We start from the raw sequence: 20,386 nt of genomic DNA, 5'->3' as shown, positions 1-20,386 counted from the left end.
GTTGGGAGCTGGGCCTGAAGACCATGCCATGAATCCCGTGGGTCAGTGTTCTGGTGGAGAAGTCTCGATTGATCCCGCTTCACGCGCCAGTGCTTGTCCCACTGGAGATGCCGCTGGGGATGGAGCCTCCCTGTCCACAGGGATGGCTTGAGCTGGGCAGGGAGAGCTGGTCCTGTGCCTGTTGGGCACGTAACCCACAGTATCAGGGCAAGTCAGTCAACAGCAGCATATGTAAAAATTAACAAAAGAAACATGAATATGACCAGCCTAGCGCATGCTGGTGGTCTGGACACTGTTAAGTCCTTGCAAGACCAGGACCGGAGGGTGGGAGCACCCCTTAACACGGGTGCACTGCACAGTGCGTGCACGTACCGAATCAGCCGTCCGCCCTGGGAAACCCAAGGCACGGGTCCCCTCTGGTGTCGCTGAACAACACTGCAGCGCTCTCCCCGCAAACCGCAGCCAGGAGCCCACCGGCCCCGGCAGCTGAGAAGCGGGAGATGGTGAGGGCCAGCGGGGCCGGGGCTTCCTCCCCGGCTGGCACTGAGCCACTGCATCTCCCCTCCACAGAAACCGCTTCCCACAGCGGATCCAAAGTACAACCGCAGTGGCGGCTGCTTGCAAATCACCACGGCGAGGACATGGGGAATGCCTTAGCCTTTCTTTTCCACCTGCTTCCCTTGGCAAAGCATCTGCTGCTGCATCTTCTCCTTACAAATACTACCCAGTGGTTTCCTTTTCTTCTGCAGGTGGGGTTTGCACTCAGACTTGCACTGAAAAGAGGAGGGGCTGCTGCAAAGGATGCACGTGCAGCAGGAACAGCGAGGCCATTTATAGGGGCTCAGCTTTAAAGCTCTGGGCTGGCTTTCATCAACAGCCCTACACAACCCTTGCATGCATATGAGATACTCTTCTGAAATGCAGTTTTGAGATGCCTTGAACTGCTCTTGTTCCCTTCCACTAAGTCAATCTGTGTCATCAGAAACGTTAAAACATGCTGACCCCTGCACTTGCAAACTAGCTGGATTCCCCACCCCTGTGCCACATACAAACTGTTTTCCCCTGTCCCAGACCAGTTCACACCTTGCTTATGGCTGGACACAACACTATGTATGCCTTGCTCCATGTTTCACCATGGACCCAGCACCTTCCTTTCACAGCAGAGAGCTCTCCCTCCAACACCATCTCTTCCACCCTTGGTTCTCTCCAAGGCCGCTTCTGGGCAGGAGCTGGGCTGCGTGCTCTCCCGTGTGGTGGGTGGGCCCTGCACCCATGGATGCGTAGGCAAGTGATGCCCAGGCAGATCGGTGGCCTTGGCATAGGAAAAGCTATCTCATCAGCCTAAGCACCCTGCTGAGGGGGCAGTGGTGGCAGGGAAACATAAGGGATGGGAAACAAAACTTTGCAGCTTTTTATTCATTTTCTGCCCAGCTGTGCTGGGAAAAATGCATTTCAAAGTGAGCAAATGGAAAGATTTTCAACTTGATGAGCAAACTGCACCCTGCAAACACCCCCTTAGCCATCCTTTTCCCAGCTCACCCTAAGCATTTGCTGCAGGCAGCTCTAGCACATAAACCAGGTAAAATGCCAGGTATCTGTTTCTTACTTACAAAAAAAACCCAGTCAGTTTGCGTTAAACCAATGCATGCTCCTACCAGCCTCAGCTGCTGCTGGTTTGACCCACTGAGGTCCCAGAGGAGATGTGGTACTTGACAGACTGTCCCGAACTTGGGAAAACAATTGCACTCGAGTGCAAGTGGTGAGAGAAAAGCTCTTTCTGCTGCAGGTGCAAGGCACCTTATGCAGCTGAGTGCTGGGTGCCTCCAGCCTGCTTTATCCTCCTGCTACTGAGAGTGGGCTGCAAGCAAAGCCAGCCTTTTAAGCCTACCTTACCCCACAGATGCGGCAAAGGTGTCAGAAACGTTGGAGGAAAGAGCGGGGAAATAAAAGGACAGGAAAAGAGCAGGCAGCTTGCTGCGGAGCTCCTGAGCAGAGGGGAAGCAGGCTGCGGCGGTCAGCCCGCAGACCCCTCCCCGGCGCAGGGGGCTCGGCCCACCACGACTGTACCATTCAGCATTCCCGCAGGGGCAAATCCCAGGAAAATGCATCCCGGGGACTCGACCCCTCGTTCCAGCGGGGCCCAGCCCCGGGGCACCACCGCACCGGCAAAGCCCGGGAGGGGGCTCAGTGTCCCCCTTGGCTTTGCACACTCAGGCTGCTCCCAGCCTGGCTGCCAGCTCTCTCCCACCCTCCCTTGCCTGTAAAAGGGAGGAGGGGGCTGGCGGCAGCAGCAGAGCGAGGTGGGAGAGGCGGCAAGGCAGGCGCGCGGGAGCTCGGCCAGCCGGTGAGAGGTAGGGAGCCCGAAACCCCCGTGGCAAACCCAGCGCTGCCCGCTCAGGCTAACCCCGAGGGGCGAGTGAGACACCGGGGACGTGCCGCCATCCCGCAGCCGCATGGGGAAAGGGCTGCGTTCGCAGCAGTGGAGAGGCGAGACGCGGAGTTTGGGGTGGGTCTGAAGTCAGGCATCCCTCCTTTCCTTCCCTGTCGCGTTGCTTTGTTTGTCCCAGTGATGGGAGAGGGGGAAAGTCCTGCGGATGCAGCACTGCTGCTTAACAGTGAGGGTGGTGGGGTACAGCATCACATATAGCCCTTTGCTTTCAGCACCCAACTATCCGGGTCGGTAAGCTGTTTGGTACCTTCCAGCATTCCTGCAAGTGAGCGGAAAGAGTTAGTGAATTGGGAAAAGCTAGGAAGCTCCAGAAGAGTGTCTCTAGGCAAGATGGAGAGGGGCAAGAGAGCTGCTTTTCATCTGAGCTGTATTACAGGCACTGAAAACAGCCTCTTCTTTCTCTGCAGGAGTTTGAGAAAAGAGAGGGAGAGCATATGGGAAAACTCCTGCCAAACTATGCAGCTGGGCCAAGCCAGGCAGGCAGCACCCGGTGCTGGGCAGAGTAATGCACTTTGCTGCTCACACACGAGTTTCTTCTTCCTTTCTACTTTCCTCAGGAACATTTTGCTTATCAGAATTTCTCTTCTTTCCCTCTGATCCTTGGCTGCCTCTTGCCCAGTAATGAGTCCTAAGCACTCATGGGGACACCTCCTGATAGAGTAGATCAGGCAGGGATGATCCTGCTGTGGGGGTTTGCCAGCCTGGGCAAACCTCTTCTTAACCCATCTGGGTTAATAACATGGGTCTTGGGTGGGAACAGCAATGCTGGGAAGGGGCAATGCTATGAACAGGGATGCAGGAAGCAGCTTGGCTGAGTGGGTACAAAATACTGTGGGCAACTAATTCATTGCCATGCTTCAGAAAGGCACCAAGCTCCTACCCTGCAGGAGGGAAGCCCTCATTCCTACATGTGGTGTGGGCAAGGGGAGTGCTGCTCTTACCATGCATGCCCTGACCTTTCTCCTGGTAGGACCACAGTTTTGGTGGCTTTTCTGAAGTTCTGCTGAAACATCTGTAGCTCCATCTCAGGCAGGAGGTGAGGGGGACAGCTTTGTGTAAGTTAATACATTGAAAACTTATGGAACCTAAAAGGGAGTCACTGCTCACATGTACTTGGCTCTTTTTCTGAAAGGTCTTAGAGATCAGGTGAGGAAAAGCCTGGACCTCCTCTGAAGTCTGAGCTGGGTGTAATGAGAGTGTGGCTCAGAAGCTAGAGAAGAGGGCATAGCTGAAAAAGCCTGGGGAAACATCAATGTGATCTGTTATGAGGAGTTTCTAAGGGACAGCCCGCTGGATGTAAAAGAAAAACCCTACAGCCACCACTGACAGAACAAAAAACAACCTGAAGAAATTGCCCAGGCCTCCCAGCTTGCTCTTAATGAACAATATAAGGTTACTAAGCCAAACCACATGTCAGTGAATGCCAGAATTAAGGTAGCTGTGGTAACCTTGATTCAGGCTGCCTTTGGTGTGCACAGTAAGCAGGAGCCCTGCCTGCTGGTTTTCATGCCCAGACAGTGCACAGGAGCAGCCTGCCTACGGAGCAGAGTGATCCTTGGGATGGCTGAGGTTGCCAGGGGCTGCTTTGCTCCAAAAGCTGGGGGGGGAAGTGGCTGAGCCAGGCAAGGAGAGGCAAAAATCACTTTAGGGGAAGCAATAAGAGTCTTGTTGCTCAGCCTGCCTGCAGTACGCATGGGGATTCACCCAAGCTAAAGAGTTCTCAGATGCATTTCTCATTTCTGAGCGTAGACCTGGCTCTGCCCAGTGGAAGCAGCCACATCTTCCCAGAGCCTCTGAGCTCTGACCAGGCTGATACAGTCCCTGAGGCTGCCAGCATCACAGCTGTGAATGCTCAAGCTCAGGTGATGCAAAGTCTTCTAGAAATAAATCACATCTCTCCCATGCCGCAAACCCAGAACCCAACTCTAGTGGAAGCCTCTGACCTTTTTCCCTCTGTATCCCAGGTCACTGACCAAGGGGAAGAGCATGGATCATGCAGGAGCAACCTATCCCCTCTGGGACAAGGCAGAGTCCTGTCAAACCAGAGCTCAGAGCTCACCTATGTAAGTACCCTCACACAGAGGGTACTGCTGGGGCACAGACAACTCAAGTTCAAGGACTCCTTAACCTCTGAGTGCTTGGCCTGGCAACTCTCAGAGTGTTTGCTTAAGGTTGTTTCCACCTGCGTAATGTGGACAGTGAGAAATGCTTGTCTGTTCTGACGCAACATCTCTCTTTCCACCAGGCTCATCTCCACCGTGGTGTCTCATAGTTTCCAGTTAGTGATTAAAGACATGTCATTGATGTCTCCTGTCCCCTTTTTTGAATGCTTTATGGTGAATGTCTGGCTGCTGCCTACACAAACCTGTGTGGCTTTTGGATAGCAGCTGCAAGAGCAGACCCAGAGAACCTGGCAGTCCCTGCAGCCCTTCTTTTCCCCTCCTAAATTCTTAATTTTAAATGGTCTCTGTAGAAATGCATGCTTGCCAGGAGGCTGCCTGGTCACAGACCAGTCTAACAGCTCTCCATCACTTTTCTAACTCCCACCTCTCTGTAGGAAAGTCAGCATAATAAAGCTTTACCTCCAGCATACAGACTAGAGTACCAAAGGCCAAGCCAGGCTGTCGCATTGCAGAGGGTTGGTAAAGCAATATTTCCCCAACCCTCGTCTCCAAGCTGGAGAGATGCTAGCCCCTGGGACCATATGCAGGAGGGTGCATGGGAACAAAATGATGGGTGCATATTGCTTTGGGGATGCAAGCTGGGGGGATCTGACCTGGCAAGTCAGCCATCAGGTGTTCAGTAAGAGCTCTTACTGATGAGGCTTTGGCGAGCTGGTTTGCAGAACTGGCTGAGAAACCCACAGCGTGTCTGAAGCCGAAACAAGGTCAGCAAAATGCCTAATGCAAGAGGATTTTTGACACAAGCATGGTGATGGTGTTACGCTTCACCCCTGAAAAAAACAACCAACCAACCAACAAAAAAAACAACTAAAAAGGCAATATTGCAGTACAGCTTGATGAGGACTTAACTGGGCAGATGCTCAACCAACAATCCATTTTCTCTGGGGAGAGTGCATAATCATAAAAGGCCAAATGACAGTTCATTCAACAAACCCACATTTCTGGAGAACAGAGAAGCAGCAAAGCCCAGCAGCTCAGAGGGGAAGATTTTGGACTGTCTCTAGTGTATGATTACCTCTTCCAGAAAAGCATCATGCAACATGTATGCATGTTCCCTATGTGTGTCACCACTAGGACCATGGTACCATATGTACATAGTACTACCTGTGCTAGATCTCTTTACCAAATAGTTTTGCTCTTCAGTTCAGGGCAATGTTTGCAGGTATAAATCCCACCTCTGTCCTTTGCCTCCTGGCAGAACAGACAAACTCCTCCTATCCCCACTGTGTCACAAAAATCACAGCTTGGACATCAAGGCAATCCAAAAATCTATCAGGCTAGATGGAAGGTGGGTGTCTGTCCAGCTTCTAGATGGTAATCACCCATGTTGCTTGTCTGTGTTACCTTACGCATTGCAGGGAAGATGAGCACAGAGGACACTGGCAATGCGACCTCTCCTACCACGCCTCTCCTTGGGCTTCTGGTTTCAACGACTGAGCTGGTCCCTCCCAGCTATGCATCCCCTGAGACAGCAGACCCACTGCTTGTCATTGTTGCACTCATCTGCATCTTCCTCCTCCTGGCGACCTTCCTCATCTTTGTTACCCTGTGCAAGCCAGCGGTGCTGGACCAGGCCCGCTCCGGGCCCCATGAGTGCATGCCCCATCACCCAGTGGATGCCAGTGAGCCCCAGCTGAGGTTCTGGAAGCGGCTGGGCTCCCTGCGATGCTCCATCAACACCTTCAGGAGGAGTCAGCCAATGTCCCAGAGACAGCTCACCTGCCCCAGGGGCTCCCTCGCCAGCCAGAACTGGGATATCATGGAATCCACCAAAATGTGACCCTCCTCTGCAGGAACTTACTCACCCCACACTGCTATTCTTTCTCAAGCTTTTGGTTCAGCCTCAGTTCCCTTCTGAGCATCCTGGCAGAGCCCCTTTGAGCAGCTCATTTCCAGGCAGTGACTCTGCAAGGTGATGAGAGATTTTGCTATTTCAGGTTCACAAATGCTTTCCAGGTTACCGTTTCCTGGCAGGAAAGGTGGAGGCATCTGAACCACAACCACACACAGCTATCACCAGGCAGTCCAAAAAATACTGCCGCTTAATTTCTTTTGGAAAACGTTGTGCAAGTTGCGAGCCACCTGAACAAACAGCCGGGGCGAGAGAAGAGCAAGCTGGCTACCCAACAAATATTGCCTTGAAGAGAGGCATCCTGGGGCAAATGTGCTCCACAAAAAGCAGTCCTCAGCTGAGACTGTCCCTGAGTTGTGGTCCTGAGCAGGCAGAGGAAGGCTTGTGCCCCCTGTGTGCCACCCGGTCCCTGTCTACTCTCTCTCCATGCAATGAGCTGTGGTTGCTGCAGATACTTGGAAGGATGTATGCTACAGCTGTTTGCTGGAAACCTGTTTCAATAAACAAGCAGTGGGAGCAGGTAAACATGCCTATAAATGCATTAAAGAGAGCTTTTGAGGCTCGCAGCCACTGCCAGCTTTGAAAGGCACTGTGCAAAGCTCAGCTCTCATTTCTGCTGGGAAAGGGTACAACAACCAGCAGGTAAGCTGACGTGCTTAAAGGAATCAGTACAAAACACAAAAGGTGGCTTAATTCTTCCAGGTCTGCAGCTCGCACTATGTTCAGCTATTGAGTTCACCCCTCTGGGTGAAGTCAGCATGCTCAGCGAGGCCCCACGGTGAGCACCAAAGCCCATCTCCCTGGGTTTCACTTGGTCTCTGACCCTCACGAGGTGCAGCTCTGCATCAGGACCTCTCTGGGCTGCCTGGGGCATTCCTGCTCTCCTCTTACCCTGGGCTGCCTGGCTTTCAGAGAAGAGGATGGGGAAGCCTTTGAAAACTCTCTTGTTGCCACAGTGATGTGGGGATGTATTTGAAGGGAGAGACCTTCAGTACAAATGGCTCACACTAAAGGTGTAAATTAAACTAAACCCAGGTGATTGCCCATTTCCATTTCCCTCCGATTTTGTTCTGTGGAAAACAAACTTCACCCTAAAACTGCCTCTCCTTTGCCACACATTTCCAAGGGCATCCTCTCTTTTGGGAATCATTATCTAAGAAGAGGGACTTTAATGTCAGACTCGGGTTTCCTCCATTCTCAGTTGATTTGAAAACCAGGCTCAGTTTTAGGAGTCCCACGGCAGGGCTCCTCTCCACCTGCACATCTCCCCTGCACACCTCCACCCCAGGGGCAGGGACTGCAGCAGATGCCTGACCCCAGAGGCAGGCATCACGTACCACGTGCCATGGCACAACAGGTGACGAGGAGCTTCAGGGCTCACGCTTGGGGACCGGCTGCCCAGAGCAGGGCTCCCAGCAAACCTTTGTTGCAAGAGTCAAAAGGCTCCTTTCTTCTCCCAGTGACTCACCCTGCCTTGGAGAGCCAGAGACAAAGCTGCCCCTTTCCCTGTGCCGGGAGAAGCATTCAAGGCAGGAGGAGCCTTCCCAGGGCCCTCTGCAAAGAGCCTTTGGTGCCTGCTCCAGAAGAGCCCTGGGTTTGAAGAGATGCTGGAAGCCCTTGGAGGTTGTGTGAATGCCAGCATTCATTCAGGGCTCACTGAGCCATTCAGCTCTGCCCACTGCTCCCTCGAAGAAGAACAAAAATGAAAGCAAAGTTCAAATGCTTTTCTCCCTCAGTTCCCCCTTCCTCTCAGAGCACCTCTTTGCCTGCACTCTTCTCCCTTCCCCTTGAGATCTCCGCTCTCAGCCCCTTCTCTGCCAGGAGGAGGGAGAAAATGGGGACCCGGCCAGGCAAAGGGGCTTCACCAGCATGGTGCTTGGGTTTTCTCCTCTCCCCCCTGCAGAAATGGGTGAATTTCTTATTTTTTACTTGCACTTTTCTGTCTTCTCCCTGGTGCTCACAGTTTGGGTTAGCAAAGGAGCAGAGGAGCACACAAGCAAGAGCACATCTTGCCCTCTCCTGGGGCAACAGACCACTGATGGGGAGAGAAAATCTCTGCCCTGGGATTCCTGTAGCTGACAGCCAAGGTGCCAGGGCATGGAAAGTGGGGGACCCCCTTCACCCACCCGTTCACGCACCCAAGGGCCCTGGTGGAAGAAAGCCACATGCCTGCACTATACTGCTGGCAGCTGGGATGTCCTCGGGGACGCTGACTTCGTAGCTGCTCTGAAGGAAGATGGGTCGGTTGTCATTGACATCCAGGACAGTCACATACACCGTGGCAGTCCCAGTGCGCCGGTTCCCAGTGGGGCCGTTGTCTGTATGGGAGAGAAAGGCGAGGGGAGTTCTGGTCACTTCTGTCTCCTTGCAGATAGGTCATACTCAGCCCCTGGCTGCTGAAAATAACAGGATCAGAATTTTTAAGCTAAAATCCTGTCTTTTTTTGCAGCTTGCAAATCCCACACTGAACCATGGTGTGGTTTGGTTTTATTCTGCCTGTTCTGAAAGAAAATGGAAAAGCTGAACCACCTCTAAGCTCTGCCATAGAGCCACTGCCCAGGGAGGCTGGAAACACAGCTAGTCATTAAAGCAACTCCATAGACCAAGAGAGTGATGTATGCTGGAAGGGACTACTGGAGGTCAGGTATTCGGGAGATGAAGGCAGACAGGGGTCTGATGAGTTTTCTGTAGACCCAGCTCAGCTCACAGCCAAAGAGCACCCGGACCGGTTGATGTTCAGTAGATAAGGACATGGCACAAAGTGTGAGGCAATGTGGACCCTAAGTGGGCTTGGCTTTTCCAACATGACCAGTGCAAGTGAGCATTAAATCCACCTAGCTGGAGCCCATGGGATATGCTGAGTGGAAAAACACAGGCAGTCTGATACCCATTGGAGGGGCAGAACAGATCCTTTACCACTTGGGATCCAGTCCTGCACACCCAGGTAGTGCAGCATCCCTGCTGCAGACCCCATAGCACCTGCAATGCCATGCCCCCGAGATTCCTCACCAGGCCACTTACTTCTTCTTTCAAAAGGGATGTCTAAGTCTTCCGTAAACAGGCACATCATTATAAAATTCTGGGGATTATGGCCAAGATGTGTTTGGCACATAGGCCCTCTGCCCGTGCCAGGTGGCTCTGGATTAATCAGCAGCCACTGAGCCAAAGGCTGGCATGGCATTAGGTGAATGATGCTGTGTCGCTGACATTTCTGTGTGGAGGTCTGCCCCAGATAGTGTGGAGCTTCTTGGGAATGGGTGGCCCTGCCTGCCCTGGGGGAAAGGGAAAGCCCTGGAGCTGGGTGAGCCTGAGTGGTGAATTTACTGTCTGCAAAAGTCAAGTTGGAGTCAGGACATGTTAGTGGGTTGTGAAATGCTAATGCCAAACTCTGGTTGATGGAGTGCCTCAAAGGTTGCTGTCTGTCTGACTTGCCCATGAGGCCACTTGGCACATGTTCAGCCACCCTATGTGGCTGTGTGTCAGCAGTCCTATGGGAACAGTGGGAAATCCTTACCAATGGCCTCCAGGATCAGTGTATACGATGCCACAGTCTCCCTGTCCAGACTCACGACTGTCCTGACCACCCCATCTCTGAAGCCAACGCTGAATTTGCCATCCTGGTTCCCACCTGCAGCACAGGACAAGGACCAAGTCACCCTTTGTAATGGATGCAGGAAGCAGAGTCCACACTGCATGGGGTGCTGCAGCCTGGGCATGGGGTCAGCCCAACTGTGGAAAACACAAGTGCTTAGCCTGCCCTCCTTGTGAGCAATGCAAGCTTTGTAGGATGAGCTTGCGTCTTGTCCTAGACAAAGCGTCGCTGCAGCAGAAGTGGGCAGAGCATCTCCTCTGCCATACCAAACGCGGTGCCTGCATCACAGCGGAGGAAAGGAGAGATGGTTGTAGGAAAAGCTGAATCATATAAGAGGCAGATCATTTCCTGAATGCTTTGGAAGCAAAATGGGGTAACTTTGCACGTGGCCTGTGGTACCTGTGGGACAACATACACCGCTTCTCTTGTGAGGGAAGCTGGAGTGGCTGTGAGATGAAATGTGAGGCTGCTATTGTAAGAAAAATGACTCCAGGGACACTTCTATTTCTACCCTCTTCCTGAGGGCTAAATGCCACATGTGCAGTTTGCAAGTCAAAGCACGTCCAGGGGGTTCCCCAGCCTCCTGCTGCAGGTGCTGCAGATGCCTGCTTGCTCCCTGCCTGCACAAAACCACCTGCATGCAGGGCTATGAGATACCCTAAAACTCTAGAGAGGCTTCCAACCATAAATGTGAATGGTGCCCCAGCCCTTGCTCCCCAGCGTATTCTGCCCATCCTCATGCTCCTCCTGGCTGTATCTCGGAGGTGTGAGGGCAGGGGATGCCTGGGCAGGGCACAGGCGGTCTGCAAGGCTGGAGCCAAGCGGGGCTGTTCAGCAGAGGGCGATACCGTACCAGGTTTGGAGGGGCTGGAAAAGGCAGAGCTGATGTGCGAAAACTCCGTGGCTAAGGTCTGAGGCAGGCTCCTCCTTTCCATAACCAAAGACCCCTTTGCAGTGTTTTGCAAGGTTGGCATACCTGTGATGAAGTAGCTGAGCTCAGCGTTCAGCCCAGCGTCAGCATCCGTGCAGTTGAGCCGGACCACTTTGAAATCCCGGGCCACATTTTCAGGCAGCGACACATTGTAGACGGCCGGGAAGAAGGTGGGGTTCTCATCGTTCACGTCCAGAACTGAAAGGGGGAGCAGATCTGAGTGCCCCTGATCTGGGATCAGGGCTGCAGATGCCAGGCATCTGCATTCTGCTGGGCTCCCAAAAAGCTCACCTGTCTGCTGCTCCCTGCCATTTGTGTGGCAGGGGTGCCTGAGGACCGGCTGTAAAGAATTGTCCCCAGTGCTGCGGGCTGTATTTTAGTTGCCTCTGACACATACAGATGCCTCCCCTTACATCCAAAGAAACCTTATATAACTGTAATTAAAGTTACTGTTTGGACCAAACTGATTTCCATCCCCACGCAAAGGAAAATCTGGGGCTTAAATATAAGCTCAGTCTTTCCTGGTGTATGGCAGAGGGCTCCTGAGTTACAGGACCAGAAACTTCTTTTTCCAAGCCCAGGCCTGAGGATAATGCAAAGTCAGTTTATTTCCAGATGACGCTTATCCTCAGCACTAGCCTTGTGTGAAGGCCAGCAAATAGGAATGTATTAAATTAAAGACAGACCACAGAATAAAGGCCCAGCTCTGAACTGGGATTACTTGGGCTGTCCAGACACGCAGCTGATGCAAATCACATGCTGTAGCAAAAGGCAGGCCAAAAGAAAAAGAAACACTGGGGATGGCAGAATGAAAGAAAAACAATATAGAATTTGGGGGCTTTGTCAGAAATGCCATATTTTCCCCATCTCTGCACTATGCTGACGTCACACTGGGCAAGATGTGAGGTCTGTGGAGATGGCAGTGCAGTGGGCTGCCCTCCCTATGTGTTGCCGTACATAAAAACAGGCATAATGGGTCAAATCGTATACCCATTTGACTCCTCAGTGTGTCTCCTATATAAACTATATTTCCTCTGGTGAGGTGTCCTTGTCACCCATTTTTGGGGGCCAGAGGAGGCTCTGCAGCCAGGCAGGGCTTGGAGGGGTCTTGATGCACCCACCTTTGACAGTCAGGGTGCTGGTGGAGCTCTTGGAGGGCACACCGGCATCACTGGCCACCACCCGCAGGTAGTACTCAGCGATCCTCTCCCTGTCCAGCACTGTGGTGGAGGTGACGAGCCCGCTGGTGCCGTTGATGAGGAAATCCATGCGGGGCATCCCCACCTGCATGCGGTACGTCACCTGTCCGTTTGGACCCTCGTCCAGGTCGATGGCCACTACCTGGTGGGGAGGGTGGAGGGAAGAGGGCAAAGGGGTGAGCATCGGGGAGCCTGATCATCTCCTGACAATGAAAATCACAGTACATAAATCCTGAGTGTTTCTTTGCCCTCAGGGATGCTGGGCTGAAACAAAGGGGCTTCGGAGCATCCCCTCTGCTGGGAGCGAGCACATGTAGTAGGACAGCACAACCCCTTCTGCATCCTCCCAGTTGCATTGCTAGAGGATGGACAGGATGTATTGCCTGCTTTGCAGAAGCAATGGCAGTGACAGCAGCTCCCAGCATGGGGCATGGCAGCAGTGGGACATGCTCACCTGGAAGACAGAGGATCCTGCAGGAAGGCCCTCAGCGATCTCAGCAGCAAAGGGCAGGTTTTGGAAAGTGGGGTCGTTGTCATTCAGGTCCAGCAGGTTGACAAAAACTGTGGCGCTGCTGGTAGCTCGCAAGGGTGGCCTCCCGCCTGTGGAGGCCAGGACCCAGGTCTCAAGGTTAATGCCTCCAATTGTTTCCACCCTTTTCCCCTAAAAAGGATCCCTCACTTCCTATGCAGAGAGTAATGCAGGATGGGGCTGTCCCCTCGAGGCACTGACCTGTCCATGTTACCCCTTTCACTGCTGCCGGTCAGACTGACGAGCACAGTCCCCTGGTAGGACAAAACTGACCATGGCAGCGGGCATGCAAGGCAGACCAATGGCTACCTGTGCATGCAGATGAAAAACGAGAGTAACACCAGCCTGTGCTTATCTCTGTCTTTCTGGCAGGATGAATGGCACAATGGCTTTAGCACAGTGCTGAGTGGTGCAAGAATATAAAGGGACAGAAGTTATATGTGCCGCCTGCCTCTTGGAAACAGGCTGGGTAATAGAAAAGTATCTTCATATCTCTATCTTTATTTTCCTAAAAAAGTTTCCCTAAGATCCTATTTCCAGAGAAGAATACATTTCACCACTTGGTCAGCTCTTTTCCACCAGCTACTCAATTGACTTTCCTAGATACTGATGGAGCCAGACTGAGAAGAGGGGGAGTTTCTGCCTCCCAGGTTCCTTGTCAGGGCTGCTACAGAAATGACTGTGCTTGCATTTTGAAGGTTTCTGGTTTGTTTTAGCGGAAGGTTTTAACCTACTCTCATTTTCTAACCTCAAAAATATCTTTGCAACTTGTGCTTAAAATAGAAAAGAAAAAGAAACTTCATCATAAAGGAAAAATCAGGCTGAGAAAATTCAACTCAACACGTGAAAACCATCAGGCAGGGAACGCGGAGGGTGAGGAAGGTGACGTTTGCACAACCTGAGCCCCAGCAATTTCCAGCTACGGTGGAGCAAGACACTGTGGCAAAGAGGAGCAGGAAGGAAGCGGGGCTTACAGTCAGTGACTGACACCACGATCCTCCGCATGAGCTGGGCCTCCTGGGCGTTGGGGTTCTCACGGTCCAGCAGCACACCAGTGGTGCGGATCTTGCCCGTGGTGCTGTTGAGGCTGTAGAACTTGTTGGGGGGTCGGATGCTGTACACCACTGTGCCATTCTCCCCCAGGTCCGGGTCGACAGCCACCACCTGCCACAGAGAAACAGCAAAAATTAAAGATGGGAATTAATTCCCACGGGGAGTTCTCACATAGATCCACCAGTGTCGAACAATGAGGCGGAGCTCATATGAGAGGCTTCCCCATACCAGCAGTAGCGAGAAGTTCTCCTTTCTCCATACAGCTATATATTTTCATGATACTTGCAGAGATTTTGTACCCTTGAGACCTCTACTGTGGTGTTAAATCTCACTAAAATTGTTCTGCAAGCCTGGGAGGTAATGACACGGCAAGAAAGACACAAGCACGCAGCAATTCAATGGGCCTTTTACTTTTAAATAAAGACAGCTAGAAAACAAGTATCCTTCAGGAAAATAAAACAAACAGGACAAACAAGCATGCAGAGGAACTTGTGCTGCCACATCGGAAATACTGGAAATAATTCACTGGTGGAGTTCTCCATGCCAGACATTTTATGCTTTACTGTCCTCCCTGCGACATTTGCAATTACAGTGGACATCTACATTAAAAAAACCCCAAGTTCATCACATTCGTAACTTCCCTGGCCCCTGCTGCTTGTTCCACAGCTGAATTTACATCATATCAGTGACACAATAATTATTTTCCCAGCAACGAATTGGGCTGTCAAAGGCAAGATGACATCAAACAGGCGCTGAGCAGTGGGGCCACTCAGAACAGAGGAAACTGCCAAGCTCTGGCTGTGTTGCCAGACCTTTCTTCCCCCCTCCCCCCTCCCCACAACTCCTTTTCTTTCGCAGACTTCCTGCTTATACGATTTTGTGGATTCTCTTCACTTTTCTCTCATTTATTTTCTGTTTCCTGCCCGTCATTTTTCTCCTGGCGTGATGGAGTACAAGCCTCCCTCTCTCCTCTTTTATTTCACCAGAGGGACTTGAAAGGCTGTAAATCAATGTCTTTCAGAGAGGTCCTTGAAGGAGGTCGCAGGAGAGGCTAAGAAAAGGAGAATTTGGCCAAACCTCACACAATATGGGGAGGGGAAAATGAAATCCCAGCAGAAAGGAGAAACACACGGGACAGGCAGCAGTGAGGAGGCTCAGATGGTGCTTGACTGAACAAGACACCAGTTAGGAGGTGACTCCCTGCTCCAGCCAAGCAGGTGACAAACTCACCAGGTGAAAGAAAGAGGCTTTAGCAAAACAGCCACCTTCCCTTGCACTTACTGTGGTGACGTCCGAGTTTGGGGGGGTCATTTCCACCAGGTTAATGAAGTATGGCTCATCCTTCCATGTGGGGTAGTTGTCATTGATGTCCAGCAGTGTGATGTTTACCTGCAAGAGAGAAAGCAAGTGATGTATTAGTTCCTGGGGCAGCATGGCATGTCCCCTGGAGGTACAGCAGCACCAGGTACCCAACACAAGTTCATCCCCCAGAGGGAAAGTCTGCAGAAAAACAACTTCTTGCATCTTCACAGCCAAGGGTCCTTGGCATATCTGATTTTGGTTTGGCTCCTGTGGACTTACTACTTTGTAGTTAAACTAACTGCAGGGGCACAAGGTGTGTTTTCAAGCAGCTACTTCACTGGAGGGATTGGTCATGGTGGCGGGGGAGAGGGTGCAGTGGGAGCACAGCTGGAAAGGAAGGAAAAACTGACTGGTAAAAAGAGAACAAATAAATGGAATAAATGAGAAATCAGGAGGGTACAGTAGCAGTGTGTGGGAGGTGCAAAGACAAGAGAGCAGGTGAGAGGGTGGTGCCCTGAAGTGTTACCTAGCTTCATTTTCAGTGTGAGAAATGGCATCTAAGTGACAGCAGAGAGCCTGCGGGATGCATCTTGTTGTCTATGAGTCTCTCACCTCCCCAGATCACCCATTTCAGTCCAGCCTGTGAATCTATAAAGGTGCCTGAAGGAAGAGCTGTAGTTCAAGGGAAGGAGGGCAGAGGGGCAGGATGGAGCCTCCGGTACCTGGCTGGGCGTCTGCTGTGGTCTCCTCTGCTCCCAGGTAAGCGAGTCCTGCCGCCGCGCCAGGCTGAGCTGCTGGTGCCACCCGGTGGCAGGAAAGGCGAACCTGGACACCACAGTCCCCGGGCACAAGCCAAGGCACAGAGGTGGTCCCTGGGGAGGCTGGTGACCCACCTGTACTCTGAGCACCCACGTGCTTGTCTGACACCCAGGGACCTTGCAAAGCCCGTGAATGGGCTCTTATTCCCAGATCAAGAATGATTATATGGAACAGCTTTGAGCCCCTGGTGTACATCCTTGCTAATGACAGCAGACAAACTGAATTGACCACCAACTTCTCACCAAGTTTTAATTGTCCCACGTGCCTCTGGGAGGCTGCATAGGGAGCTTCTGGTCTGCTATCTGGATCATACTCCTCCTGATGGCCCTCAGCAGTAGCGACAATTATTTTAGGGATCTCCTCAGCACAACCACAGTACTTCTCTGCATCACCCTCTGTTGCACGGGAGATCTCTCCTGCAACCCAACTGAGCATTCCAGGGCCAGGGGCACCCAAATGTTATGAAATGTTCAAACCAACATGGTGCCATGAGCAGTGAGAGATGGATCTTTGGCTTTGGACCTCCTGATATTTCCAAAGACTTTTACAAAACCTCTGCAAACAGCTGGCCTCCCTGATGTCTGCAAAGGGCAAGGCAAAGCACTGGGCTTCAATCTGCAGAACAATGGCTTGTGCCTCTACTAGAACTGTCTGAGGAGCCTAGGCATCAGAAACTGGTTGGAAGCCCTTGATACAGGCAGTATGTGAATAGCAGTCATCAAGAACAACTAAGCTTGCCTGCAGGCTCTCCAACTACGCATTTTCTCAAGAGGCATGAACAAAGGGAGACGTGTTGCAGGTGGAATAGGTACCTGTTACCGCCTTTGTATGGAAAGCTGGACACATAAAGCTCTGGAAAGTCAAGTGGCTCCTGAGGGAATGGCTTGCCAGGAAAGGGAGACTGATTTCAAGGTCTACATAGCCTGGACAGTCATTCTGCAAGGCCTGCGAGCAGTGACAGGAGTAGCCCAGAGGGCAGACACCACTCTAAGCTCTCTAAGTCCTTTATCAATTCACACAGCTAAAATTAAACACTGCTAGCATGCAGAACTGAAGCACCAGTGCCTGGGCAGCCCTTCCCAATGCCAGCCCCAGGCAAGCACCTATGGCTTGAGGTGATGGGAACTGCTCCTTCACACACTCACCATAGCAATGCCTGTCTTCTGATGGTGGCCCACGCCTCCATCCACTGCCCGGACAATGAGGATGTATTCAGATTTGGCCTCCCGGTCCAGCAAAGATGTCGTCGTGATTTCTCCTGCAGCCACAGGGGATGAAAGAGATTAGAGATCTTGTATGGCGAACAGGGGCACTGGTGAAAAAAAGGGACACTCAAACCCAGAAACAGGATCCTTCACAAATGGGCCCTTTCTTCTGATTTATTTTTAAATAGATGGATCCTGGAAAGGTCAGCATGTGAGTAAGCTCCTGCAAACTTCCTGCTGTAACTTCCCATGGGAGCCCATCTAACAACTGCTTGAGATCCCTCACACTGCTTTCTGCCCATAACGAACTGAAAATTATGTCAGTGGGGGAAGGTGGGCAGCAGTTCCTTCGATAACATCAGACCTTGCAGCCAAAGCTTTTTCTTAGGTGTCACTCCCGCCAGGAGCTGAGCTTCCAGTGATGCCTCAGCCAAAGCTCTCACTGTGACCAAGCAAGTGGTGGTGTCTGAAATCTGGTGAATCCCTTGGATTGTATGTCTCCTAAGCAGGCTGCTCCAGGGAGGGGAGGAAGGTGAAAGAGAAACAATGACGGGGAAGAAAGCCAGGGGAAATTGAGGAGAGGGAACTGAAAGGAAAAGCAGGAGAGCATGTGCAAAAGGCTCACCTGAGCGAGCATTGATCCGAAAATGCGAGGAGCCCTCCAGGGAGTAGATGATTGACTCCTGCCCGTATTCCCTGGACCGGTCCATGTCAGTGGCATTGAGAAACAGCACCGTGGCTCCTTATGGGAGTCAGAAATGAGGGCCGGGATGAGCATCTGCAGCCTGAAGCAGCTCTACCCAGCTGCCCTGTGCCCCCACACCACTCCTATAGGTCACCCAGCCAAGGGGTGCCCTCACCTGTATGCACAATGGGGCCAAACCCCCAGGCCCCTCAGCTATGAAACTCTGACATGTCTCTGCCTTTTACCTCTTCAAAAAGCCATCACCCACACACTTCTGGCTGTAAGACCCCTAGGGCCCTTCTGCTAGCCTAGAAAAGGAGCACGGGTGTGCTCCGTACCTGCCATAATGTCCTCCATGATGGTTATAACGTAGGAGGCCTTGCTGAATGTGGGAGGGTTGTCATTTTCATCCTGAAACAAAGACAAGAGGCTGGTTGGGAAAAAGGCAAAATCATCAGATAGCTGCAAAAGTCTGGTATGGGGGATGCTCCTGGATGACTGCATCTCAAGATGTGACCAGCTCCAGACATGAGCATGGGAAAGGTGGACTTGAAGGTAAGGCTCCAGAGGTCTGAGCACATGATTTCGCTGTGGAGACTGCTGAGGTTAAGGTAAGTGGATTGCCAGTGACTTTGCTAAGCTATACACTAGGGAAAATACCAACTATCTCATTACCGAGCACCCTGGGCAACAGGTCTGAAACCAAATTGGACTGGCCAGTGTAGCTGCTTAGCTTTGGCTGCTTTTGTTTAAGAGGACTGCTGTGGGTGTTTGCAGAGAGATCAGCTACAATATTTTTTGGGAGGAAGCTGTCAGCATACAAATGCACTCCCTCCAAGCCTGTCTTTGCCAGCAACTATGGCCAGCCTGGTGAAACCAGGCAGGAGTAATTGCTTGAAACATCCCTCAAAACAGATTTTGGACCAGTTTAAAGCTCCCCCAGGGGGCCTTTTAATGCTATTTAAACAATGTCAAGAATCTGCCTTAAATGAACCAAACCCAATCTCCTACAGAGGGAAGGATGGAGCTGCCAGGACATTAAAACACCGTTATGGACTTTGCTGTTTCCCTGGGGCTGCTCTGGAGACATGTTCTACCTGGCGACTGCTGATGGACCTGCAGGCTCAGCTGCTCCTGCTGCCACCAAACTTGATATTTGAGGCAATTTCACATGCCACCGATGCCCATTGTACTGCAATTAAATTGCCATCCTCTGCTCTCATTGCTGGAAGCAGGTGGTCTTTAATCAGCTTTTGCATCACTCAGCTTTCACCCTGCCTCCTCCAAGGCTAATGAGAAAACTGCTGGCTGCCCAGGGTGCTGTCCTCAATTCCCTTCTCCTCAAATAGCAGGGCTGGGGTCATTGCCCCAGGGCAAACCCAGGAGGTCTGGGTAGTTTAAAAGCAAAGGAAATGTACATGATCATGCATCCACATGTCACCTGCAACCAGACCCGGGTAAGCTGTGCCTCAGTTCAGGCTGGGTGGATGCAAGCCAGAGCAGACACCATGCTGTTTCATTAGTGGTCCTGACTTCATCAGGCTGTGCTCAGCACTGCCACGGCCCAGCAAGCCAACTCCCAGGGAGGCAGGGGCTCGCTTCTGGCCATCTCTCCATCTGGCTGTAGCTGATGTGCACCTGCCTGCAGCACAGCGCATGGCTTTCCTACTTGAGAAGGCCATTTTCCACTTCAGCAACATGGACTCCAAAGCTCCCCACTGCAAACCTTCCCATGTGCTTCTGTGGCACCAGCAGTGATGCAAAAGAGTACCCAGCATGCCTCCTCCTCTCCCACAGTAGAGGGCATCCAGCTAAACACCCAAAACCATCTTCTCTTGTTCCCTTAAACCTCAGCCTTCCTCCCTATACCCTCACCCTCAGACAGCGTTATATCATCTTCAAGGATGCAGAGAACTGCAGATGCTCATGCTAAGCACACAGCCCCCTTTCCTCCAGACATACACACTCTACAAGTTGCTGGCTCATCGCCCTGAACGGAGCAGCAGCAGCAGGGAGGCAGAAACTTATTAGCAGTGATATTTCCCTGGACCCTGGCGTGGCGCGTGCTATTAGTTCTGATTCGGCAGCTTCCTCTACAAAAGTGTATTGTCCCCTAATGGGAAATCTACAAGGCGAGTTTGACTTCTTTATTAAAAACCAACAACCAAAGGATGAAAAAAAATTACCTCCCTCCACACTCGCTCTTGTTCTGCCTTTTCACGGCTCTTGTTCCTCAAGTGCCGTTGTGAAACACTTCCTCCTCATTTTCTTCTTATTTTGGGGCTTTTTTTATTTTTGCCTTTTCTTTTTCCAGTTGAGAGAAAATCCCTTCAGTTGAGAGTGGAAAAAGTGACAGCTACTTAAAACCCGCCAATGTACAGAGTCAACCAGGAGGAGATGACCCACTGAAGTGTGGTCTTTAGAAAGAGGTGTTTATGCTGTCTGAAGCACAGTTTGGGAAGGATGTATTTAACCACCACTAACCCTGCCCCCTTTTTCCCCCTCTCCCGAGTATGCTGGGGAAGCTGGAAGAGAGGCATGCTCTTGGGACTTCACTCCCATCCTACAGCACTGTGGACTTCATCTT

General features: G+C 51.8%; 2 protein-coding genes across 15 annotated transcripts in view; one reads left to right on the top strand and one right to left on the bottom strand.

Annotated features, from left to right (window-relative positions):
* The window catches only part of CDH23 (cadherin related 23), a 208,303-nt gene that overhangs the window by 42,333 nt on the left and 145,584 nt on the right, over window positions 1–20,386 (bottom strand). For all 12 annotated transcript variants that reach the window (XR_009963409.1, XR_009963411.1, XR_009963410.1 and 9 more), the window contains exons 18-27: window positions 18,138–18,210; window positions 17,740–17,856; window positions 17,055–17,167; window positions 15,070–15,177; window positions 13,710–13,899; window positions 12,661–12,806; window positions 12,129–12,348; window positions 11,053–11,205; window positions 9,999–10,112; window positions 8,654–8,802 (exon numbers count right to left, since the gene is read on the bottom strand). Coding sequence is in view for 9 of the 12 variants with exons in the window: in XM_062611652.1 (XP_062467636.1) it covers window positions 8,654–8,802; window positions 9,999–10,112; window positions 11,053–11,205; window positions 12,129–12,348; window positions 12,661–12,806; window positions 13,710–13,899; window positions 15,070–15,177; window positions 17,055–17,167; window positions 17,740–17,856; window positions 18,138–18,210 (1,383 nt within the window). In the remaining 3 variants the exon portion in view is untranslated. The remainder of the gene's footprint in view (window positions 1–8,653; window positions 8,803–9,998; window positions 10,113–11,052; window positions 11,206–12,128; window positions 12,349–12,660; window positions 12,807–13,709; window positions 13,900–15,069; window positions 15,178–17,054; window positions 17,168–17,739; window positions 17,857–18,137; window positions 18,211–20,386) is intronic.
* Window positions 1,956–9,371, top strand: CUNH10orf105 (chromosome unknown C10orf105 homolog). 3 transcript variants are annotated; one of them, XM_062611663.1, is made up of 2 exons: window positions 1,956–2,351; window positions 5,991–7,530. In XM_062611663.1, exon 2 carries the CDS (start codon window positions 5,996–5,998, stop codon window positions 6,410–6,412), a length of 417 nt encoding a protein of 138 aa, XP_062467647.1. In that variant the 5' UTR covers window positions 1,956–2,351; window positions 5,991–5,995; the 3' UTR covers window positions 6,413–7,530. The 3 variants fall into 3 exon arrangements, 2 of the variants coding, with proteins under 2 accessions (XP_062467647.1, XP_062467648.1); XM_062611664.1 differs by lacking the exon at window positions 1,956–2,351 and adding an exon at window positions 2,486–2,506; XR_009963412.1 differs by lacking the exon at window positions 1,956–2,351 and adding an exon at window positions 8,934–9,371 and having other exon boundaries at window positions 5,967–7,126.

This window comes from Pezoporus occidentalis, unplaced genomic scaffold (genome assembly GCF_034315485.1).
Source record: "Pezoporus occidentalis ecotype Australia unplaced genomic scaffold, CSIRO_AGI_Poc_V1 ctg155, whole genome shotgun sequence".
NCBI classification, from domain to species: domain Eukaryota; kingdom Metazoa; phylum Chordata; class Aves; order Psittaciformes; family Psittacidae; genus Pezoporus; species Pezoporus occidentalis.
This window is presented reverse-complemented; position numbering and strand designations above follow the sequence as displayed.

What these genes read in the sequence shown, in the direction of transcription:
- CUNH10orf105 (XM_062611663.1), top strand. Translation starts at nt 5,996, where the DNA reads ATGAGCACAGAGGACACTGGCAATGCGACCTCTCCTACCACGCCTCTC.